The 24564-nt window shown below is 42.8% G+C and overlaps 1 protein-coding gene across 1 annotated transcript in view; it reads right to left on the bottom strand.

Moving 5' to 3' along the window:
* tanc1b (tetratricopeptide repeat, ankyrin repeat and coiled-coil containing 1b) overlaps positions 1–24564 on the bottom strand; it is a 362831-nt gene that overhangs the window by 167081 nt on the left and 171186 nt on the right. The window contains exon 5 of the mRNA XM_060930092.1: positions 7211–7335. Coding sequence (XP_060786075.1) covers positions 7211–7335 — 125 coding nt within the window. The remainder of the gene's footprint in view (positions 1–7210; positions 7336–24564) is intronic.

The following is a 24564-nucleotide window of genomic DNA, read 5'->3' as shown; positions in this document are numbered from 1 at the left end:
CTAATGAAGCAGCCATCATCACTAGCAATGGGCAGCCAACGATTCATACTTGTAACAAGTCAGGGCCCATTAAAAAAAACAATCCCCAATTATTTTGGCTCATCTATTCAATTAGAATCTAATAATCAACTGTCAAGTGTATTAATGGGATGCAGCATCACTCCCTGTGACGGATGGGAGCCCAGGAACTAAATAAATGCAATAAAAACAAGCTGTTTTTAATCGTAGGTACTGTATTTAAAACTGTATGGATGTGCCAGAAGCCAACATAAAACCCTGCATGCAGGGCATTCTCAGCCAAAAGGGATTAATGATCCAAAAGTGGAGTCTGGTCCATTAACACAAGAACTTATTGCCATGATTGTGTACAGAAAACAAGCAAGTTATTAAAATTAAGAAGTGCACTCAAAAGAAGTGGATATAGAAACCACTCAATGGGATTACAACCCCGATTCCAAAAAAGTTGGGACAAAGTACAAATTGTGAATAAAAACGGAATGCAATAATTTACAAATCTCAAAACCTGATATTGTATTCACAATAGAACATAGACAACATATCAAATGTCAAAAGTGAGACATTTTGAAATTTCATGCCAAATATTGATTCATTTGAAATTTCATGACAGCAACACATCTCAAAAAAGTTGGGACAGGGGCAATAAGAGGCTGGAAAAGTTAAAGGTACAAAAAAGGAACAGCTGGAGGACCAAATTGCAACTCATTAGGTCAATTGGCAATAGGTCATTAACATGACTGGGTATAAAAAGAGCATCTTGGAGTGGCAGCGGCTCTCAGAAGTAAAGATGGGAAGAGGATCATCAATCCCCCTAATTCTGCGCCGACAAATAGTGGAGCAATATCAGAAAGGAGTTCGACAGTGTAAAATTGCAAAGAGTTTGAACATATCATCATCTACAGTGCATAATATCATCAAAAGATTCAGAGACTCTGGAAGAATCTCTGTGCGTAAGGGTCAAGGCCGGAAAACCATACTGGGTGCCCGTGATCTTCGGGCCCTTAGACGGCACTGCATCACATACAGGCAGGCTTCTGTATTGGAAATCACAAAATGGGCTCAGGAATATTTCCAGAGAACATTATCTGTGAACACAATTCACCGTGCCATCCGCCGTCGCCAGCTAAAACTCTATAGTTCAAAGAAGAAGCCGTATCTAAACATGATCCAGAAGCGCAGACGTCTTCTCTGGGCCAAGGCTCATTTAAAATGGACTGTGGCAGAGTGGAAAACTGTTCTGTGGTCAGACGAATGAAAATTTGAAAGTCTTATGGAAATCAGGGACGCCGTGTCATTCGGACTAAAGAGGAGAAGGACGACCCAAGTTGTTATCAGCGCTCAGTTCAGAAGCCTGCATCTCTGATGGTATGGGGTTGCATTAGTGCATGTGGCATGGGCAGCTTACACATCTGGAAAGACACCATCAATGCTGAAAGGTATATCCAGGTTCTAGAGCAACATATGCTCTCATCCAGACGATGTCTCTTTCAGAGAAGACCTTGCATTTTCCAACATGACAATGCCAAACCACATACTGCATCAATTACAGCATCATGGCTGCGTAGAAGAAGGGTCCGGGTACTGAACTGGCCAGCCTGCAGTCCAGATCTTTCACCCATAGAAAACATTTGGCGCATCATAAAACGGAAGATACGACAAAAAAGACCTAAGACAGTTGAGCAACTAGAATCCTACATTAGACAAGAATGGGTTAACATTCCTATCCCTAAACTTGAGCAACTTGTCTCCTCAGTCCCCAGACGTTTACAGACTGTTGTAAAGAGAAAAGGGGATGTCTCACAGTGGTAAACATGGCCTTGTCCCAACTTTTTTGAGATGTGTTGTTGTCATGAAATTTAAAATCACCTAATTTTTCTCTTTAAATGATACATTTTCTCAGTTTAAACATTTGATATGTCATCTATGTTCTATTCTGAATAAAATATGGAATTTTGAAACTTCCACATCATTGCATTCCGTTTTTATTTACAATTTGTACTTTGTCCCAACTTTTTTGGAATCGGGGTTGTAGATCCTTACACGTTAAAGATTTTTCCTGTGAAAGAAAAATTTACTCGCGAAATTTGACATTAGTAGAATAAAATTTTGATCCTATTGTAGCCATTAACTAAATACAAAGACAATAGTTATGCATACTATTAATTAACTTAACGTGAAAATAATTAACAGATAGTCAACAGATTTAATTTTTGTTTTAAAGATTGTTTTTAATATTTGTAATTATTTGCATCTGTTCATGCATGACTCCACCAGCTCTGCTGATCAACTTATGCTTAAATAAAGCCATTCATTCATTCATTCATTCATTCATTCATTGCGAGTTGGAAAATTATCCATCCATTGAGTTTCCCGAAAACTCAAACTACCTGGTGCTGCAGACATCGTTCTACACGGACACACTCAGTGCGTTTACATGCACATCCAAATCGAGCTACTGTCGGTAATCGAGCTAAGGGTCCCAGCAGGGGTGCCAGAGAAATCCAATCCTACATGCACACAAGGAAATCGAGCTATTGTGTGAGGTACATTGTGCACCCGAGCCACAGGTGGCGCTACACGCCCCATCATGTTGGTACACTTCCGGTTGTCGTCATGAAGAAGAGGAGTGATTTCCACTTTACATTCACACCACGTCATTGCCACCTGTTGGCTACAAACTGTCCTGCGCAGACCACTATTTTGTAAGACAACTTATTTTGCACAATTGTATATTTTTTCTAAAGTCCATTTTTTGCTTACAATTTAACTTATGTCTTAATAAACACACGAAAAGTTCAATTGTTTTGGTTTTTGTCTCCTTGTTCCTCCTGACCTCTTTTGCTGCTCGCTACTACTACTGTTGTCATGCCGACCGAGGCTGTTGTGTTTCCCGCTTGTGGTCTCGTCACTCCCGGAAGGGAAGTAAGTAGCTCGACTACGTAGCTCGATAGGGTTTACATGCACTAAGTAGCTCAGCGACAATCGCATAATCTAGGTCGCGTAGCTCGATTACGAGAAATCCAGTTCGGTTCGATTTCAGCCGAGCTAAGGTGTTTCCATGGCATTTAGAACTTCGATTTCAGTTGAGCTACGGCAGAAATTCGATTTTCTCTATGTGCATGTAAACGCGCTGACATGAAAACCTGGAAGAGCATGGAGGTGTACAACTTCTTATATGTAACTGGATTAAAGATCTGGGGATCAGGACACAACAAGATAAATCCTCTGTTGTTTTTGCCTGGGTAAGGAGGAATTTCTGGGCTTTTTGTACGCGTCTTTGCAATGATTGCTAGGACACTACAAGTTTTCGTATCGGGTGTAAACAAACCACAGCCGCTCGATTCCCAATCCGCCCTGCTCTTCTCTTCTCTTCCAGCAGGCATCACAGAACCATACAATTTACTCACAACTGTATTTATTTATTCAGCCCGCTGTGCTGCTCTTGCTCCCTCTCTGTGTGTCTGTGCGCGTGCGGGTTACATGTAGAGGAGGAAAGTGACAAAATAAAGGCTTATTCTTAATTTAACAACAAATGTATTTATTCCACTTGAAAAGTGTATGGCAAACCAGCTACTGGATTTGGGACACTACGACATCCTGAACTATTTAGTATTTGGCTTCAAACTTGAAAAAAAAATTTGCAGCCCACTAGATGGTGCTTCACGGCCGCAGCCCAGTGGTTGAGAAACACTGCTCTAGCCTACATTAACCATCAGCGTCGCACCCAAACTTCCTGGACCGATCTAATACCTGCAGAGGTTTGTACACACCACCTCAGTATCACATAAAAAGCGAGAAAATCAGGAAACGCGACATGAGCAAAACAGATAAATAAACTAGATAGAACTCGACGCCAACGGCGTCGATGGGGATGCCTCCGCCTGGTAGACTACACGCCTTATTAAGTTGTGATTTGGGGATGGACATTTGACCTCACAGTAATCTTGACCTGTGACCTTTTAACCTCAAAATCTAATCAGTTCATGTTTGTCCCAAAGCACACACATGGTGAAAGTTTGGTGAAATTCCTTTTATTTGCCTTTGAGATATCATGTTCACAAGGTTTCGGGATGGACGGACGCACGGACAGACGGACAACCCGAAAACATAATGCCTCCTGCACCTTAAGGTGGTGGAGGCATAAAAACAAGCTGGAATCAAAACAATGAGAAAGAAGGAGCCTGAAAGACGAAAGGCATAGTTTTCCCATATCCAGGTAAATAAACTGGACAGCTGAACAAATGAAATTAAACAAATGAAAAACTTGTGATTTCAGATGTGGATTTTCTTCTTTCGGCTGCTCCTGTTCATTAGAGGTCGCCACAGCGGATCTGTTCCACATATTTGATTTGGCACAGGTTTTACACCGGATGCCCTTCCTGACACAACCCTCCCCAATCTATCCAGGCTTGGGCTGGGCACTAAGTATGCACTGGCTTGTGCAACCCCAGTGGCTGGGTATTTTACCTAACCTGCATGTCTTTGAACTGTGGGAGAAACCGGAACACCTGGAGGAAATCCATGCAAACTCCATATACAAGCCCAATTCCAAAAAAGTTGGGACAAAGTACAAATTGTAAATAAAAACGGAATGCAATAATTTACAAATCTCAAAAACTGATATTGTATTCACAATAGAACATAGACAACATATCAAAGGTCAAAAGTGAGACATTTTGAAATTTCATGCCAAATATTGGCTCATTTGAAATTTCATGACAGCAACACATCTCAAAAAAGTTGGGACAGGGGCAATAAGAGGCTGGAAAAGTTAAAGGTACAAAAAAGGAACAGCTGGAGGACCAAACTGCAACTCATTAGGTCAATTGGCAATAGGTCATTAACATGACTGGGTATAAAAAGAGCATCTTGGAGTGGCAGCGGCTCTCAGAAGTAAAGATGGGAAGAGGATCATCAATCCCCCTAATTCTGCACCGACAAATAGTGGAGCAATATCAGAAAGGAGTTCGACAGTGTAAAATTGCAAAGAGTTTGAACATATCATCATCTACAGTGCATAATATCATCAAAAGATTCAGAGAATCTGGAAGAATTTCTGTGCGTAAGGGTCAAGGCCAGAAAACCATACTGGGTGCCCGTGATCTTCGGGCCCTTAGACGGCACTGCATCACATACAGGCATGCTTCTGTATTGGAAATCACAAAACGGGCTCAGGAATATTTCCAGAGAACATTATCTGTGAACACAATTCACCGTGCCATCCGCCGTTGCCAGCTAAAACCCTATAGTTCAAAGAAGAAGCCGTATCTAAACGTGATCCAGAAGCGCAGACGTCTTCTCTGGGCCAAGGCTCATTTAAAATGGACTGTGGCAAAGTGGAAAACTGTTCTGTGGTCAGACGAATCAAAATTTGAAGTTCTTTATGGAAATCAGGGACGCCGTGTCATTCGGACTAAAGAGGAGAAGGATGACCCAAGTTGTTATCAGCGCTCAGTTCAGAAGCCTGCATCTCTGATGGTATGGGGTTGCATTAGTGCGTGTGGCATGGGCAGCTTACACATCTGGAAAGACACCATCAATGCTGAAAGGTATATCCAGGTTCTAGAGCAACATATGCTCCCATCCAGACGACATCTCTTTCAGGGAAGACCTTGCATTTTCCAACATGACAATGCCAAACCACATACTGCATCAATTACAGCATCATGGCTGCGTAGAAGAAGGGTCCGGGTACTGAACTGGCCAGCCTGCAGTCCAGATCTTTCACCCATAGAAAACATTTGGCGCATCATAAAACGGAAGATACGACAAAAAAGACCTAAGACAGTTGAGCAACTAGAATCCTACATTAGACAAGAATGGGTTAACATTCCTATCCCTAAACTTGAGCAACTTGTCTCCTCAGTCCCCAGACGTTTACAGACTGTTGTAAAGAGAAAAGGGGATGTCTCACAGTGGTAAACATGGCCTTGTCCCAACTTTTTTGAGATGTGTTGAGGTCATGAAATTTAAAATCACCTAATTTTTCTCTTTAAATGATACATTTTCTCAGTTTAAACATTTGATATGTCATCTATGTTCTATTCTGAATAAAATATGGAATTTTGAAACTTCCACATCATTGCATTCTGTTTTTATTTACAATTTGTACTTTGTCCCAACTTTTTTGGAATCGGGGTTGTAGAAAGGCCCCAGTCGGCCATGATGTTCGAACCCAGGAACCTTCTTGCTGTGAGGCGACAGTACTAACCACTGCACCAATGTGCCGCCTGATTTCAGATTGGGATCAATTTTATTGTGTGGAGGGAGTGAAAACAGAGTCTGTACTTTAAATAACAGTGTGTGAAATAAGCCCTACTTCTTCTCTTTGGTCAATGGTTAGAGGAATGGAAAGACAGAAAATAGCATGCTTTCAGAAATAACATCAGTACTGCTTATAATAACTGCTGTTATACATTTAAAGGTTACACACCATGACAAAAACTTTAATCAAAGATGAAATCTTGCACTTCTCGGTTTTAGATGTTTTTTTTTTTTAAATCAGCTCTCCCATTTTCCAAAATTCTCTTTAAAACGAACATTAATAACATTTAAAAATAGTCTCCAAAATCCTTCCAGCTGTTTAAGATGTACTGAGTGCAATCAGAATCCACAAGCAGCACATTTAAAGGCTTCATTGCTTCTTTCTCATAGTTACACGCTAATTATATCGCAGTTGGAGATAAAGCAAGAGCCGTCGTGACATGGACTTTATATCCCGGGCGCACACACCGGTTCATCAGAGAACAGATCGCTGAAGAAACTCTTCACTACTCGGCTGAACGCAAATCGATAACGCACTCGTGGATAAGTCCTCCGTTCCACTTTAAACACAACGTAAACATAGACGCATGCTGGCACTGGGCACGTAGCAGCCTGATCAAAGTTAGCTTTATATTAAGAGAAGAGCCACTCCAGTGATGGAGTCTTATATCTAGCTCCATTGATCATCTCTTCTCATCCACTCAATCAAGTCAGCCTCTTCCTCGGACTCTTCTTACCCGCCATCTACCCGTCATGTTTCACTCGTGTTCGTTTTGGAAATTCCTATATATTCTCTTACTTTTACTCTAAATATTGACAGTATATACACCATCCTTATCCTGGCTCTCTCACTTGCCTCGGTCCTTCATACCCTCCATCCCCCACTCTCTCTCTCTCCGACATCAGCTACAGTAGGAAAATGAAATACCTTCTTTTCATTCTTCTCATCCATAGGTGTGCGTGTAGAGCCTGGGATGCCTTCACCCAGCAAGAAGCCCAAGCGTGTCATCAACTCCTGAGTGGCGGGGGAGGAGGAGCCAGGAACGGCTGGCTCTGAAACACAGACAGAAAAAGAGAAGGGAGGGAGAGAGAAAGGCAAAGAGGGACAGACAGAACATGAAGGGCAGAGAGACAGAACAGAGAGAAAGGAAGACATTAGTTTCCCCACACATGAACAGCACTGCACCTTGAGATGTTTCTGCATAGTGTTTCTCCACACAGAGGGTCACTGTACCACACACACACCTCTGTCTTATGGCGTATTCACACCTACGTTGTTTGGTCCGGACCAAACGAACCAAATTTCCCTTGGTCCGGACCTTTTGGGTTGGTCTGAATACAAACCACCGAACTCTGGTCCGGACCAAACAAGCGGACCGAGACCGAGCTGCAAGGTCGGACTCGGTCCGGACCAAAGGAACCCTGGTGCGGATCTTTTGGAGGTGTGAAAGCAGACCGGACCTAATCTGACAGTTTTGCTTTTTTGTACCTCGGGAGCTTCCGTCGTTTGTCGAGCATTATGGGAAACAGAGTCTTGACACTCCACCGCAAAGTGCAAACACTGTTTCGGTTGTCAAGGGTCGTTCAGTCACCAGTGGTAGGCGAGTACAAAAAATGAGTAGGGGGCAAACGTGGGCCGAGGAAGAAACGCGTACCCTTGTGGATATATGGGCAGATGTCCACATATCTGAGCTTTTGGAGAGAACACACAAAAACGCTGACGTGTTTGCTGTATTCAGTGAGAAAATGAAGGAGAAGGGGTTCACGCTCTCCCCAGAACAATGTCGGCTAAAAGTGAAGAAACTCCGTCAGACCTACATTAAAATCAGGGACGTTCTTTCAAAAAGTGGCAGTACTAGCGACGCAAAAAGAAATTCATCTATTGCGTGAAGAGCCAGAACTGTCACAACATGATGTGCGCTCATCAGCGCTATCCTCCGTAGCCGCCTTGCCCTTTGTCGTCGTCGTTGATAAATTACTTGTACAACAGCATAGTAATCGCACAATTGTGAAAACAGTAAAAACTGGAAAAAACATATAGCTTTGATGACATTAAAAAGAATAACAGCATGGAAAGCCTCCATGACTACTTTTGAACTTAACGCTTTGTGCGCGTGTCGTCTCTGACCAATAGCTGAACGGCCTCAGGGCGCGTGGCTTTGTTGACAGATTTTGGTCCGCTTACTAAAATGTACAGTGTGAAAGCGAACCACACCAAAATGAAAAAATAAAAAAAACATTTGGTTCGGACCAAAGCAAGTGAACTATCGAACTATCCTGGTCTGAATACACCCTTAGGCTACGTCCACACTAATATGGTCAATTTTTAAAAGGCGTTTTAAAATGAAAACAATCTCCATCCAGACAAGTGTTTTGACTCCATATCAGAAATAATCTCCGTCCACACTAACATGCCTGGAAATGCACATGGTTTGACCATTCACATACACTGCGCATGTGTGCGCTGCTATAAACAACTAATGCCATTTTTTGTTTTTTAATGGGAAAGGGTCACGTGACAGAGGTGTAACCAATCAGGGAAGGATGCTTCATGACTGAAAAGACCCAAATCAGGAAGTGAATGCAGGTGTCTACTATTGATTCCAAACATCTGCGTTTTTGCCCGTCTACACTAATACCCTGTCCATACTAGGGATTTTGTACCGATACGAAACTACTTTCGTACCGCAACACCTGTCCACACTAGCAACTATACCGGTACTGTAGCGGTATAACTGTATCGGTACGAAACCCACAAATGTATGGGTTTCGTACCGGTACAGTATCGGTACTGTAGCGCTTCGCTGTAGTGTGGACAGATGAAGCGGTTCTGTATCGATACAAATATAATGCGCATGCGCAAAGTCACACACCTCAATCGATGTCTTCGCTGAATAAAATAGTGAAAAACGGAGATTCGTTTGTTTCTTTCTCAACTGCCTCGCGCGTTTTATACGATTCGACTGAATAAATGACCACCAGAAATACAGACTGTACATTGACAACAAAAAGCACACACGCGTTGTTTCATACGTACGGAAGCCGAGAGAGGCCCTTCATATAATCCTTTTTATTTTTATTCACCTTGTTATCCCGAGATAACGACATAATTAATTCAGGATCTCGAGAAAACAACACAACTAATTCGAGATCTCGAGAAAACAAAACCGTTATTTCGAGATCTCGAGAAAACAAAACAATTATTCCGTGATCTCGAGTAAACAGCTGAGAAATGGTTCATTCAGGTGCACCAAGAGACTTGTGATATGCTGACTTTGGGGCTATTTCTCATTCTGTATAGACGCAACTTTGGTCATTAGAATGTCTGGAATAATGGATCACCTAATAAGGCAATATTTTGATCAGGGGTTGACACAGGGAGAGAGATTGCATTCAGTCTTTTAATAAGGGATCATTTCAAAATTAGTCCGCGGCACCTCCGCAGAAGACTGGACGGCTTCATCTCTACCGACGGAGATACAGTGATCCAGCTGAGATCATGAAATAATTGCTTTGTTTTCTCGAGATCTCGAAATAACGGATGCCATATATTCTCGGAAGGAAGTTACTCGGTAACCACGGAAACGTTTCGCGCATGCGCATTTCAACTACCGTGAAAGAAAACCGCAAACATTTCTCGCTAGTGTGGACAGATGCACTAAACTGTACCGGTATACTTTGTATCGATACAGTTATACCACTTTCGTACCGGTATAAGTGTGAACACAGCATAAAAGGCTACCCTGGAGTTTTCAAATTCAACGGGGCCAGGAGCGTTTCTAAAAGTCTCCGTTGCTGGGACTCGAAAACTCCGGAGTCGTGCGGACGCCAGGCGTAAACGGATCAAAAGTAACGTGCTTTAAAAGGATAGTTCGGGATTTTTGACATGAATCTGTATGGCATCCCCATCAATAGTGTCGTGCAAACACACTGACTTACCCCTGACAGCATCCTGTGAGTCCAGTTCTTGTCCAGTTTTGGTCCAGACGAAAGTAGTCCGGCAAGTTTGTTGGGGTCACGAAAGTAAAACGTTTTTCGTCTCAAAACAGTATGTGTTCAAAACAGTGATATATTTGCATCACAAAACCGTTGCCAAATAAAAAGTCAGACCTCGAAATCGCTTGGCACTATTTTCTCTCCCTTCTTATCACTGCGCGCTGCCGCCAGGTGACAGCGAAACGCAGACCCACTAAGCTGGTGGGAGACCAAGGCTGCACTCTGTCCACGGCTTACACACGTGATGGCACGGAGGATGTGTACAGTGGCAGCATCTGTCCCCCCAGAGAGGATCTTTTCAAAAGCAGGACAGATTATAACTGAGAGGAGAAATAGAATAAGAATTAACTAGTTAATTGCAGCAATTAAAGGAATAGGTAGGAAAAGGAAGGCGCAAAGACACCGCGCAGCGCCTGAAAATGGGTTTTCAGGCGCTGCGCACCCGTTTTCAGGCGCTGCGCGGTGTCTTTGCGCCTGCAGCGGTGCTTTGCCTGTCCTGTGGCTGAAAATAGTTCCAGATATAAATTGGTCTAGTAAATCCCTTCGTGTTAATTTGCATTGATATGTGTACTCGATGTGAATGTACAGGTCATGAGTAGGGGTGGCATGGTTCACAAAAGTCGCGGTTCGGTACGTATTGCGGTTTGAGGTCTGCGGTTCGGTACGTATTGCGTTTTTTTTTTTTAAATCTTAAGTACTCTGTATTTGGGCATATAGCCTACTATTTACCTTAAGTAAACATAGTTTAGGATACAGCATTTAAGAGAGGTTAAAATTATAGTTACAATGAAATAATCATGCACAAACTGAGTTTGAGTTGACATAAGCACATTTTATGAACAATCTCTGATGAAAAGCCAGGTAGTATTTTGAAACAGCAAGAGGGAAGACGTGGATGATTTCAACAGCTTTTTTATTTACTACAGTATTTATACAAAGTGTCAGGAGTGTTTGCTGCCATGTTGTGGCATCTAGAGGAACCAGGTGTCTTTTGTCACATACAGAGTTTTCATAATTGGAAGAAATAAAAATGAGTTCTTAAAGCTTACTTTTGAACAGATGTGTGTGTTAAAACTTCAACTTTTATGTGGCGACCAACCAACCACCTATATACAAAAACCGAATCAAAAACTCTTCTAATCCCTGAGAGTGAGGATGTATTTTTTCACTTGAAATTAAAGTGCAGTGTTTTGAAACGTATGGCTGGATTTCTTATCTAATCTTAAAGTGCCACTGTATTCTTAGAACGATTTATAACAAAATACACACACAGCCAATATAAAATATTGCAATAAAACCAATCACTGCACTGTTTAAAACAAACCTCCCCTCCCCTCGCCGGAAAAAAAAAAAAAAAAATCTAGTTCGCCCATTATCCTGTGTCATTCTGAGATGCGCAGATAGACAGTAAAGGGAATTCCGAATTCCCTTTACTGTCTATCTGCGCATCTCAGAATGACACAGGATAATGGGCGAACTAGATTTTTTTTTTTTCCGGCGCGGCGCCGGAACGCTATCACCCCTGTTCGCGCGAAAGAGAACCACGTGGTTTCATACGGGCATTTGGCTTTTTTTTTTTTTGGCGAACGTCTTAAATAGGGGTACCGCGGTTTATACGCGTATTGCACCGCAACAGGCGTATCGTACGGTTCGTTTTTTTTCCCATAACCGTGCCAAGCCTAGTCATGAGAAATAATTATAAAAAATCTTCCGAAAGAGCCGGCTCCTTATAGTAAGAAGAGCCAAAAGAGCCGAAATTCCCATCACTAGTAAACAATGAATGAAACAGCCGTGGCTGTCACCTGGCGGCAGCGCGCAGTGGTAAGAAGGGAGAGAAAATAGTGCCAAGCGATTTCGAGGTCTGACTTTTTATTTGACAACGGTTTTGTGATGCAAATATATCACTCTTTTGAACGCATACTGTTTTGAAACGAAAAACGTTTTACTTTCGTGACCCCAACAAACTTGCCGGACTACTTTCGTCTGGACCAAAACTGGACAAGAACTGGACTCACAGGATGCTGTCAGGGGTAAGTCAGTGTGTTTGCACGACACTATTGATGGGGATGCCATACAGATTCATGTCAAAAATCCCGAACTATCCCTTTAAAGCTAAAACGCATTAGTGTGGACGTAGCCTTACTATCCTTGTGAATACCTTGCACTGACATACCTCTATTAATACAGCTAATTAATGCTACTTACATCTAAGCCCATATCCGACATCCACTTCAGAAATCAAAAAGAATCATTTTGGCTCAACGTGGTACATTTTTGGTACCGGAAACCTGCTGGGTTTTATCACAAACATTTGGTCCCCACCAAAACATGCCCACACACACACACCAACACCTCATTGAGGATGCACAAGGCAGTGTTGAGGTCTCCAGTGTGAGTGCACTGTTTGCAGTCGAAGCTTCTCGCGACAGGACGAGAATATTAACGTGTGAAGATGGCCCTCGGTGCCGTTCGTTTGTCATCGCACACAACAAACCCAAGTATGACTTACGTGCCATCAATCTACGTCTGAGCTTGTTAAGGATTTCCCAAACACAGGTGACTACAAATGTGTGCATGATTGAAATGAGCTGTAGGAATCCATATTTAGGTCAAAAATCAACAGCTGCGAAGCAGGCTTAGGAGATAATCTTGCGTGTGATGGCAAAATATCAAATTACGATAGTTAAAGGACAATATGATTCAGGATATTTAGCTTTATCAAATCAGTTGAGGCGAATTTTTTTTTCCCCAAATTATATGAATACATTTTAAAGGAAAAAAAAAAAATTGGTACATACAGTACAAACCCATTCAGTGCATCCATCCATCCCTCCCTCCCTCCCTCACATACACCTGGATAGCAAATTAGAGTAATTCTCTCACAAATGTGCTGATCCTTGATGTCACTGCACTCCAACACCACATGAACCTTTATAGAGGAGGGATGAAAGTATTCAGTCATCCTCCTCTGGCACAGACACAAACCCACCCCCATCACATCCACCTCTCTAACTCGCAGAACACCTCTGAGGCCAAGTTTACATTAGACCGTATCTGTCTCGTTTTCTTCGCGGATGCACTGTCCGTTTACATTAAAACGCCTGGAAACGCCGGGAAACGGGAATCCGCCAGGGTCCACGTATTCAATCCAGATCGTGTCTGGTCCGGTGCTGTGTAAACATTGAGAATATGCGGATACGCTGTGCTGAGCTCTAGCTGGCGTCGTCATTGGACAACGTCACTGTGACATCCACCTTCCTGATTCGCTGGCGTTGGTCATGTGACGCGACTGCTGAAAAACGGCGCGGACTTCCGCCTTGTATCACCTTTCATTAAAGAGTATAAAAGTATTTAAATACTGCAAATACTGATGCAAATACTGCCCATTGTGTAGTTATGATTGTCTTTAGGCTTGCCATCCTTCCACTTGCAAGTGGTAAGTGACGTGCATACCCGATATGCATTGGGATCACACACACAGCGGCTCAGTCCCGAATCACTGCTCGTGTGCTTCACTCGCGTGCTCTGTGAGCTGCGCAGGGCCGGAGTGCGCACCCTCCAGAGGACACTCGCTGTTCAGGGCGGAGTGATTTGGAGCGCAGGATGCCTGCGGAGCCGAGCGTATCCGTGTATTGGCGTTGCTGTGTGCACGCGAATCGTGTATTGGCGTTGCTGTGTGCACGCTAATCGTTTTAAAAACGTTAATCTGATGATCCGCTGATACGATCTAATGTAAACCCCACCTGACAGACCATCAAATTACCTTACACCCCTTTCAGGAATCTAAAGCAGCTATACACGTCAACTTACTACACGATCGCAGCAAAACCTGGTTGCAAGAAGCACAATAAAGAGCACCGCCTGCATACAAAATACCAAAAGGCCAAGAGAGCAATCATTAATATGTAGATTTCTATTATATACCAGTTCTTTATCTCTTCATTGAGGAATGCAGAGGGAATGTGTTCGCAGCAGCCTGCACGCCCCTGATTAGCTCTCAGCTCTGAAAAGTGTGCAGTCAGTGCGATACACGACAAGAAGAGGTTTGATTGTTCAGTGATTCCTCCCAGCTCTTTTACATACAATCTCATCACTCTCATCGCCGCTGTTCAGAAATTATGCACATAAACATCCGTGGAGAGGGGGAAGCCTACTCATCCAGATCCACCCTGCAATTTCACAGCTTTAATTAAACTACCGGAATTACCATAATCAGCATGGGTTTTAAAAATGTCACTTCAATTTCGGCCCTTCACTGTACAATAAAACCACACGACGCTATCGTGAGCCTGCATTACAATTCCTCATTGACCAATATATATTCTCTCTCTCTCTCTCTCTCTCTCTCCTCTTTCCTCAGTACAAGACAACCACCTGTTACTACGGCAACAGGCAGTTAAACGTTTTTGTGGTTTTTTTGACTACCTGTCGAGGAAAAGCTAAGCAGGAGCAATGGACTGAATAAATAATTAATGTGCAGAGTTGTTCGAAAATTTATTTTCCTGTAAGCTGAGCCCCAGTTCCAGTACATCTCAAGTTTCATTCATAATCCATATGAATGTATAAGCTACAAAATCTATGCACGCCAAAACACACCTCACTCACTCATTAATTCATTTACTTTCAGTCAATGCTTTATGCAGGTCAGGGCTACAGTGAACTGGATAGATGCACGTACATAATCATTCAAACCCAGGGGCAATCCGGTGTAGCCATCTACCAGCTTGTTTTGGGAAGAAAACCAGAGTAACTGGAGGCAACCCACAGGGACGATGTGCACAGATGATAACCGGAGCTCAGGATTGAACCTGGGGCCTCGGAGCTGTGAAACAAAGCTACCTGCTGCACCACTCGTGAAAATCTCAAAAACTTTCAGCCATATAAAAAGTTCATGTACACCACCGTTCAAAAGTTTGGGGTCACTTTGAAATGTCCTTATTTTTGAAAGAAAAGCCCTGTTCTTTTCAAAGAAGATCACTTTAAACTAATCAGAAATGCACTCTATACATTGCTAATGTGGTAAATGACTATTCTAGCTGCAAATGTCTGGTTTTTGGTGCAATATCTCCATAGGTGTATAGAGGCCCATTTCCAGCAACTCTCACTCCAGTGTTCTAATGGTACAATGTGTTTGTTCATTGCCTCAGAAGGCTAATGGATGATTAGAAAACCCTTGTACAATCATGTTAGCACAGCTGAAAACAGTTGAGCTCTTTAGAGAAGCTATAAAACTGACCTTCCTTTGAGCAGATTGAGGCTACATCCACACGACAACGGCAATGAGATGTTATTTAAAAATATATCGCATCCAAATGGGCAACGATCAGTAAAATATCAGGTCCATATGGCAACGCAACGCTTGCTGAAAACGATGCAATACACATGCCACACCTCTAGGTGCGCTGTAAGACGGTCCCTTCGGAGACACCAGAACAATAGAAGAAGTAAGGACGCATGCGCATAAACTATTATGCGCGAGACTTCATATTAGCCACAAAGTCAGGAAAATCTGTTCGTAAAATTACATTATAATGACCAAATACAATGAAAAGTATTTTTCCAGTCTCACCTGTGAAAGGTAATCCCATGTGATCTTGTTTGGACGGTAAACCTGTTGGTACAGTTAAATGCAGCTAATCTTTATTCTCCACTTTGACCTATCCAATATGGTGGTGAGGATGACGTATGATTCTATGCAGAAGGCGGCGTCTTTAATGGTCCGGAATAAATTGAATGCTACACGTTGATGGATTAATTTGTTGTTTCTCACCTGTGAAAGGTAATCCCATGTGATCTCGTTTGGACGGTAAACGTGTTGGTACAGTTAAACGCAGCACATGAATCTTTATTCTCCGCTTTGACCTATCCAATATGGCGGCGAGGATGACGTATGATTCTACGCAGAAGGCAGCGTCTTTAATGGTCCGGAATAAATTGAATGATACACGTTGATGGATTAATTTGCTCTTCTATGCCCTTTTTGAGGAATGCATTGTAGGACTTAAACCAACATCTGAAGAGGTGAGATCGCTCCTTTTTTTCCCTATTTTTGCTGGCGGGATTGACTCTGCCCTAAGGGCAGAGTCTCTCTCTCTCTCTCACTTTGCACCATTACACAATAAATATTCACAGTGAAAATATTTTGTAAGCGCGTTTCATGAACCAAGTTATAGGATTTGTTGACAACTCGCATCGAGTTCGTTACACTTCTACCCGGCGTGAAGCACTCACAGTCATGTGGTTGTGACGTCATCGTAAACAAATCCGTTCTACTCATCCAGACGACTTCACAACGGCAACGTTGCCAGATCTTTCCACTCTGGAACCCGTTCTCAAAAAGATTGCGTTTTGGGCACCCAAAACGCCGGTGCCGTGTGGACGCCAGGCCTAAACGATAAGCAATTGTATCGGAGTCACCTGAATCCGTTGCCGTGTGGACAGGGCCTGAGTTTCTGGAGCATCACATTTGTGGGGTCGATTAAATGCTCAAAATGGCCAGAAAAATGTCTTGACTATATTTTCTATTCATTTTACAACTTATGGTGGTAAATAAAAGTGTGACTTTTCATGGAAAACACAAAATTGTCTGGGTGACCCCAAACTTTTGAACGGTAGTGTACCATGTCAGCAGGCCCGCCAACAGGGGGGGACAAACGGGTATGTTGTCCCGGGCCCAGGAATGGGGAGGGCCCAGAACTGGGCTCTCATGAAGTTGCGATTATTTTATTTCATTTCAAAATGTGTTGATTTGGGGGAGAAATGTGCTATATTTGCATTCAATAAATGATTTCTAGATCTTTTGCCTTTATTGTCTTTGAAAAAGGCATCAAGAACCCCCTACCACCCCCAATGCAAAAATGGTTTGGTCTGACACTTTGATTAAGGGGAAAAAAACGACATCGTTTGATCATAGCGCTTCGACAATCAGCTTGCGTGCCATTTGCCAACATGCACAAGTCAGGAGCACAGAAAAGAAAAGAGAGGAAGAAACCAAGAGACTCAGGGCCTCACTGCATAAATATTTTAAAAAAGATTCGGATGATGCAGCAGGTACTAGCAAAGGCAGTGGGGCAGCTGAGCCAGCAGTGTTGGGCACGTTACTTTCAAAAAGTAATTATAGTTACTAGTTACTTTTCCCAAAAAGTAACTGAGTTAGTAACGGAGTTACTTTGTCATAAAAGTAACTAATTACCAGGGAAAGTAATTATTCCGTTACATTTTGTTCCCCCTCAAAAAAAATCAAATTCAATTAGTGTAATCATAATAAAAGTGAATGTTAAATGTGTTTAATGACTGAAATGGACACTTAACAGAACCAATTAGTAATGTTATCTACACTATATTAATATTTTTGTGGGACAATGTGAGATAAGACATCTATCAAATGTAATTTTGTAGTTATTAAAATTATGTTACTAATTACTGGCCACTAACGAGGACAAACGCTTTGTTCCTCGACATAATGTGCATTGCACGTAAACACTCTTGCCTTTTATTTCAAGTAATGAAAAGTAATGGCTGTATTTCCAGTGTGAAAGCGCAGTGCTGGGCTGACCGCTCGCCATCGCTGGGTCTTCCGATTGAAAGAGCGCGCAGTAGTGCAGTAGGCGTGGCATACCTACGTATGTTGTCCAAATCTACTCTGATTGGCTTACTGTGCCGTTGTCTCGCGTCTCCCCGCCCCACACGAAAGCAGAGTAAAGAAAGGCTGAGCGAGCAGCGTGCCAGATGAGAACAGCTTTAATAAAGTAACGCATAGCATTTTATTGTAAGTAACGGGAACGGCGTTATAACGATGTAAAAGGTAATTAGTTAGATTACTCGTTACTAAAAAAAGTAACGCCGTTAGTAATGGCGTTTATATCTAACGCCGTTATTCCCATCACTGGGTAAGACACAGCCAACTTTTTCCAGCCCCGTAAAGTAACCCCAACCAAGGCACACAATTCATGTTACAAACGAGGGGAGAGCAAGTCACACTGAACACCATATCAAACGCACAGGGCATTGAATCATTTCATGACCACAACAGTTTAATAACATTGTGTTTCATATATCTGATTGAAGCTAAGAATATTCACATTAGCCCGCAATCATATCCCACCGTTTCTCGAGCGGTGTGTTCTTCTCTGCTTTTCACACTGGACAGTACGCACGCACGCACGCACAACAAAAGTCCGGCGCATTGCATTTCGCACATGAATAGTTGCAGACTAAGGAAATGTTAAAATGTTAAAACTGTAAAAATGTTGAAATGCTAAAATGAAATGGTTGAATGGTTTTTGAATACCTGTCATTTAAGGGTTGGAGTGAGTAGAGACTGGGATAAGAGAGGTGGGTGCAGGGGCGGTCCTGGGGGTGGTCCAACCGGGCAGCCACCCAGGGCGGCATCGCGGGGGGCGGGGCGGCACGAGCGCGGGCACGAGAAAAAAAAAAAAAACGGTCCCAAAAAAAAGGTCCCCCCCCCAAAAAAAACAAGACGGGCGGGGGGGGGGACCATTTTGGATGGGGAAGCCCAATACCAAAGTTGCGCAGGTGACGCCATCAGTGTGTGTGTGTGCCTAACTTGTCGTAGCCCCATAATATGCACAATCCCGCCAGCGGAACATTGTACTAGTCATCAAAAAGACTTTACTACCATAGTACTACACTACTATGACATTACACAGAGTCTTAAGTAATACATTACGACTTGATCATTGCCATTCTGGTAACAGCAAATTTATAACGGGCCGTGTCCGCCACGTACAACACACGACGAGAAATGTTTAAACGACCATGTAAAGCTGTTAACGAGCACGGGCGCGAAAAAAAAAAGGTCCCCCCCCAAAAAAAAAACCCGAAAAAAAAAACAAGACGGGGGGGGGGCGGCGTCGGCAGGGGGTTTCACCCGGGGAGTAAATCACTCTAGGATCGCCACTGGGTGGGTGTGGGTTGGCCCGGGGGGTGCCCATTCAGAGCATTTTGTCCCGGGCCCAGCCAAAGCTGTCAGCGGCCCAGCATGTCAGGTGCATAATCTCCACCCAGGGAAGCCGAGTGTTTGGTTTTAACCCAGCTTCTCTACTATAAATGGTTCTCAACATTTTTTGTTTAGTCGTGATCTCCTAGGCATGTAAATAAGTACACAATTGCGTGTATTCATTGATAGAAACAATAGGAAACCATAAAAAGAACGAGGTCTCGTACTCTACTTTGAGATAAAATGACCCAGAACATTTCACAACTGCATTACTCGGAGCCAATTGCATACCACAGATCAACTGCACATGGATTGTGTTCTGCTTTCTGTTAACAAAAGTGCATTTATTCGTCAATTTATTCGTGAGGGCAATTGATTGCGGCAATTATGTTTGAGAAACGAACAATTAGTCTCAAACAGCCTTCTGATGTTGACCTGTTCACACTGCTTTTAAAGCATATGCGCAGAGCCATGGCCTCACTTTCGTTTATAAATGTTTTGAGACCTCAATGGCGGCACAGGAATAGTTTTAAGCGTTAACAATAAATCTAATATAGTCATTTTTACGATTAAAGTGATTCATATAGGTAGCGGTCTGAGTGAATGACCTTGATGTCCGTAACGTCACAGCAGGAAGTCTATCTGTCTCATCGCCATTTCCGCTATACTAAAACACAGAGCTGACTGCAACTCCGATCCTACATTTTGAGCTAATTTATCGCCATGTCACGTAGATGTGTTGCTGGCCAGTGCAGCGACACAACAGAAGGTGGATTTACGTTGCATTCATGGCCCAAGAATGTTCAAACTGCAAAGATTTGGACGCGTTTTGCGAGAAGTTCATGAGCATATTGGGCGGCTACGAAGTGGTCTCTCCTCTGCTCTGCACATTTTACTGAAGACTCGTATGAGACCTCTGATCTGTTGAGGAGCGTTGGCTATAAGCCCGTATTGAAAGAGGGTGCAGTACCAACAATCAAAGAAAACTACAAGTATTTATTTTATTTTTAAAAGGAAAGTGAGTTTAGTTGCGCCCGTTTTCCCAGAGTGAGCCGAGGGTTGTTGCTAAAACCAGGGACAGAACGGGACATGACACATCACTCTGGCAGTGACCTCCCTGTGGTTGTTGCTAAAACCGGTGATATCCCGTTCCGTCCCGGGTTTTAGTAATTGCCTGAGCTGAGCAGCAATGGCGGAGTACTCAGTATGGAGAGAACGGAGGAAGAGTGGACCAGCCGTCTTATTTCTAAACTGGATATTGCTGCCATCTCGCCCTTACGTGGAAGAAGCGAATGAATGGAGAACTGAACGAACAACTGAAAGTCAGATTGTTTCAAAACAATCGGCCTTCAAGAAGCGAGAACACAGACGGGTAAGCTCCGACTCTCATGTGGATACAAAACAACAAAAACATGTTGTTTACCTGCATTTAGATTAATACATGTAACTTGTATTGTGCATTAAGTTACTGGTATAAGCTTATTTAATTTGCTTCAGAATGTGATCGTCTCAGTTCATCTGATTATTTAATGAGCCTTTTACGTTTTATCAGTGAAAATGCATGCATGTACAGTACGTTGCATAAGTTATAACACCTATCCTGTTTTAATGAGAGTCAACCCACAATCAATGAAGTCAAATCAGTCTTAGTTGAGCAAGTCGGTAACGGTATTTCTTACTTTCACCATAAATTTTTAGTTATATGACTTTGGTCTATAGCTGTCAAAGGCCTCGGCCTTAAAACCAGTTCCCGCTGGGGGCGTCGTGGCTCAGGTGGTTAAGGCGCCATACCATGAATGCGGGCGACCCGGGTTCGATTCCGGCCCGAGGTCATTTCCCGATCCCTTCCCGTCTCTCTCTCTCCCGCTCATTTCCTGTCTCTACACTGTCCTATCCAATAAAGGTGCAAAAAAGCCCCCAAAAAAATATCTTTAAAACCGGTTCCCGCTGTGACATCACGCGCTCAGGGCTGGCTGGCTCAGCGGGGCGGCTCGAACGCCAACTTTGCAATCGATTTTAACTCTCAAAAATATATATTTTTTTTAAATTCCCATTTATGCAGCATACAAGAGTCAAGGATGGAGATACTATCCACTCAAATTTATTTAAAAATAAAGGTTCTGCGTATCTCCTTTAAGGTAACAAGTATTTTTCCCCCTAAATACTTCTACACTGTCAGTGCATTTAAAGGTGCATGATCACATTTGAGATTATACGTATCCAATTATATTCTTGTCATTTCTTTGTGATGATGTGTCTAATGCTGGCTCCAATTCACAACACATTTTAAAGAGGATGACCAGTGAGATTTCAAAATGGCTTCAAAGTAAGTCAGCATCACAAGCAAAAATATTTTGATCATGGTCGTTAAAACATACTTCCTCCTGAGCCTGGTACGGGAAATGTCCTCTGAAAGTGCCCATGTGTACACTACCGTTCAAAAGTTTGGGGTCACTTTGAAATGTCCTTATTTTTGAAAGAAAAGCACTGTTCTTTTCAATGAAGATCACTTTAAACTAATCAGAAATGCACTCTATACATTGCTAATGTGGTAAATGACTATTCTAGCTGCAAATGTCTGGTTTTTGGTGCAATATCTCCATAGGTGTATAGAGGCCCATTTCCAGCAACTCTCACTCCAGTGTTCTAATGGTACAATGTGTTTGCTCATTGCCTCAGAAGGCTAATGGATGATTAGAAAACCCTTGTACAATCATGTTAGCACAGCTGAAAACAGTTGAGCTCTTTAGAGAAGCTATAAAACTGACCTTCCTTTGAGCAGACTGAGAGGCTGTCCGCACGGCAACGGATTCAGGTGAATCTGATAAAATTGTTTATCGTTTCGGCCTGGCGTCCACACGGCACCGGCGTTTTGGGTGCCCCAAAACGATATTTTTTGAGAACGGGTTCCAGAGTGGAAAAATCTGGCAACGGCGCCGTTGCGAAGTTGTCTGGATGAGTAGAACGGATTTGTTTACGATGACGTCACAACCACATGACTAGAACAAGCAGCGCACTCGCTGTTTTGTATGAACCACTGCATTGCATTCACTTTTGTATACAGCTTTTCTTTTAAATAAACAAGTAACTGAACCATTTCTTGAATTTCTTTTTTTTTATTGGATAAGACTGCTTTTCAAAATGTTCACACACAATATAAAAAAAAGTTATATAAATTATATAAAAATGCTTTTCAAAATGTTCACACAATAAGAAAATTAAGTTATATAAAACTATGCACACTAATAAAACTAATTTGTACACACACAAGCCATCTTCTTCTTGTTGTTGTGTGCTTGTTCCTGAGAGTGCTTCACGCCGGGTAGAAGAAGGGGTTTATGCGCATGCGTCCTACTACTTCTATTGTTCTGGTGTCTCCGATGGGACCGTCTTACAGCGCACGTAGAGGTGTGGCATGTGTATTGCATCGTTTTCAGCAAGCGTTGCGTTGCCATATGTACCTGATATTTTACTGATCCATTGCCCATGTGGACGCGATATTTTTTTTAATAAAATCTCGTTGCCGTTGTCATGTGGATGTAGCCTGAGTTTCTGGAGCATCACATTTGTGGGGTCGATTAAATGGCCAGAAAAACGTCTTGACTATATTTTCTATTCATTTTACAACTTATGGTGGTAAATACAAGTGTGACTTTTCATGGAAAACACAAAATTGTCTGGGTGACCCCAAACTTTTGAACGGTAGTGTACATTGTAGGATTAACCAACACACTTGAATCAGCTGAAGCACGCTCATGACTTTACTGAAAAGGGCTTCACGATTAATAATTGATATGAAATTAGACTTGGGTTTTAATAAACCCTGATTAGAGTATGTGGCAGTCCACCGCTTTCCAGGTCCTGCAAAATTCATTTCATCTTCCAATTTTCATTTCATTACTTCAAGCGTGCTTAATCATCATCAACATTCCCAGCCTTGCTGCTCAGGGCTGGAAATGTTTGATTCTCTGTGGATTTAAAACGAGATGTCCTGATACGTCCTAACGCGTCTGCTGTGTCCAAATTAACATTGGCTGTGAAGTTATTGAGAAGCGAGCAAACAAAATCTCATTTAGGCTTCTGTCAGGGATTGAGCTGTCTGGCCCCGTAAGGGGAGCTGAAATTGATTAATTAGTTTTAAATATTTTGCTGACCTCTGGGCTATTTCATTTCCCTGCTGTCATCATATACACACTAGGTTACGTTGTCATTAAAAGGCTCACTAAACCTGGATTATTATCCAACAGATACGGTGCTCTCTCAGTTGGTGCTTTCATTTAAATACAAACTTTGTAAGCGTCATCAAAATAAAGACATACAACTGTCTGATAAAGCAGATTAGGACAGCCAAACATGAAAAACCAAACACAGTGAAAGCAAGACCCTTTTCTAAAACAGAACAGCTAAATATTACATCAGTTCAGGCTAGTTTTAAGCCGATACCGAGCAATGGGAGTCAGTTTCAGAGGGAGTCTTTATGAAACAATACCTGAGCCCAGAGAAAGATAACGAATCCTGAGAAGACAGGCTTGCTCAATGCTGAGGCCCTGTTTACATTATTTCGAATCAGCGGATCATCAGATTAACGTTTTTAAAACGATTCGCGTGCACACAGCAACGCCAATACACGGATACGCTAATCACATGACTAATTAGACGGCACGTCACATGATCCCAGTGCATATCGGGCATGCGCAAGTCACTCACCACTTGCAAGTGGAAGGATGGCAAGCGAACACCTTCTCCAGCAGATAAACACACCTGGCTGTGATGTTCATGTTCTCACTGAGTTTAAGCGCCTGAAGGAGGTTGAAATGTGTAAATAAACCTCAGTGCGGCTCAGCGCTTCCTCCTGCGCTCCAAATCACTCCGCCCTGAACAGCGAGTGCCCTCTGGAGGGTGCGCACTCCGGCCCTGCGTAGCTCACAGAGCGCGCGAGTGAAGCGCACGAGCAGTGATTCGGGACTGAGCCGCTGTGTGTGTGATCCCAACGCCAGCGAATCAGGAAGGTGGATGTCACAGTGACGTTGTCCAATGACGACGTCAGCTAGAGCTCAGCACAGCGTATCCGCGTATTCTCAATGTTTACACAGCACCGGACCAGACACGAACTGGATTGAATACGTGGGCTCTGGCGGATTCCCGTTTCCCGGCGTTTTAATGTGAACGGACAGTGCATCCGCGAAGAAAACGAGACAGATACGGTCTAATGTAAACTTGGCCTGAGAGTTCATCACCACTTACAATTACAACTCAGCAACAACTTACAAAAGGACTGAAGAAATGGCGGACATTTTATATCTCAAATTTTAAGTCCAAGTCAACCA

Source organism: Neoarius graeffei, chromosome 9 (genome assembly GCF_027579695.1).
Source record: "Neoarius graeffei isolate fNeoGra1 chromosome 9, fNeoGra1.pri, whole genome shotgun sequence".
Taxonomy (NCBI): Eukaryota; Metazoa; Chordata; class Actinopteri; order Siluriformes; family Ariidae; genus Neoarius; species Neoarius graeffei.
This window is presented reverse-complemented; position numbering and strand designations above follow the sequence as displayed.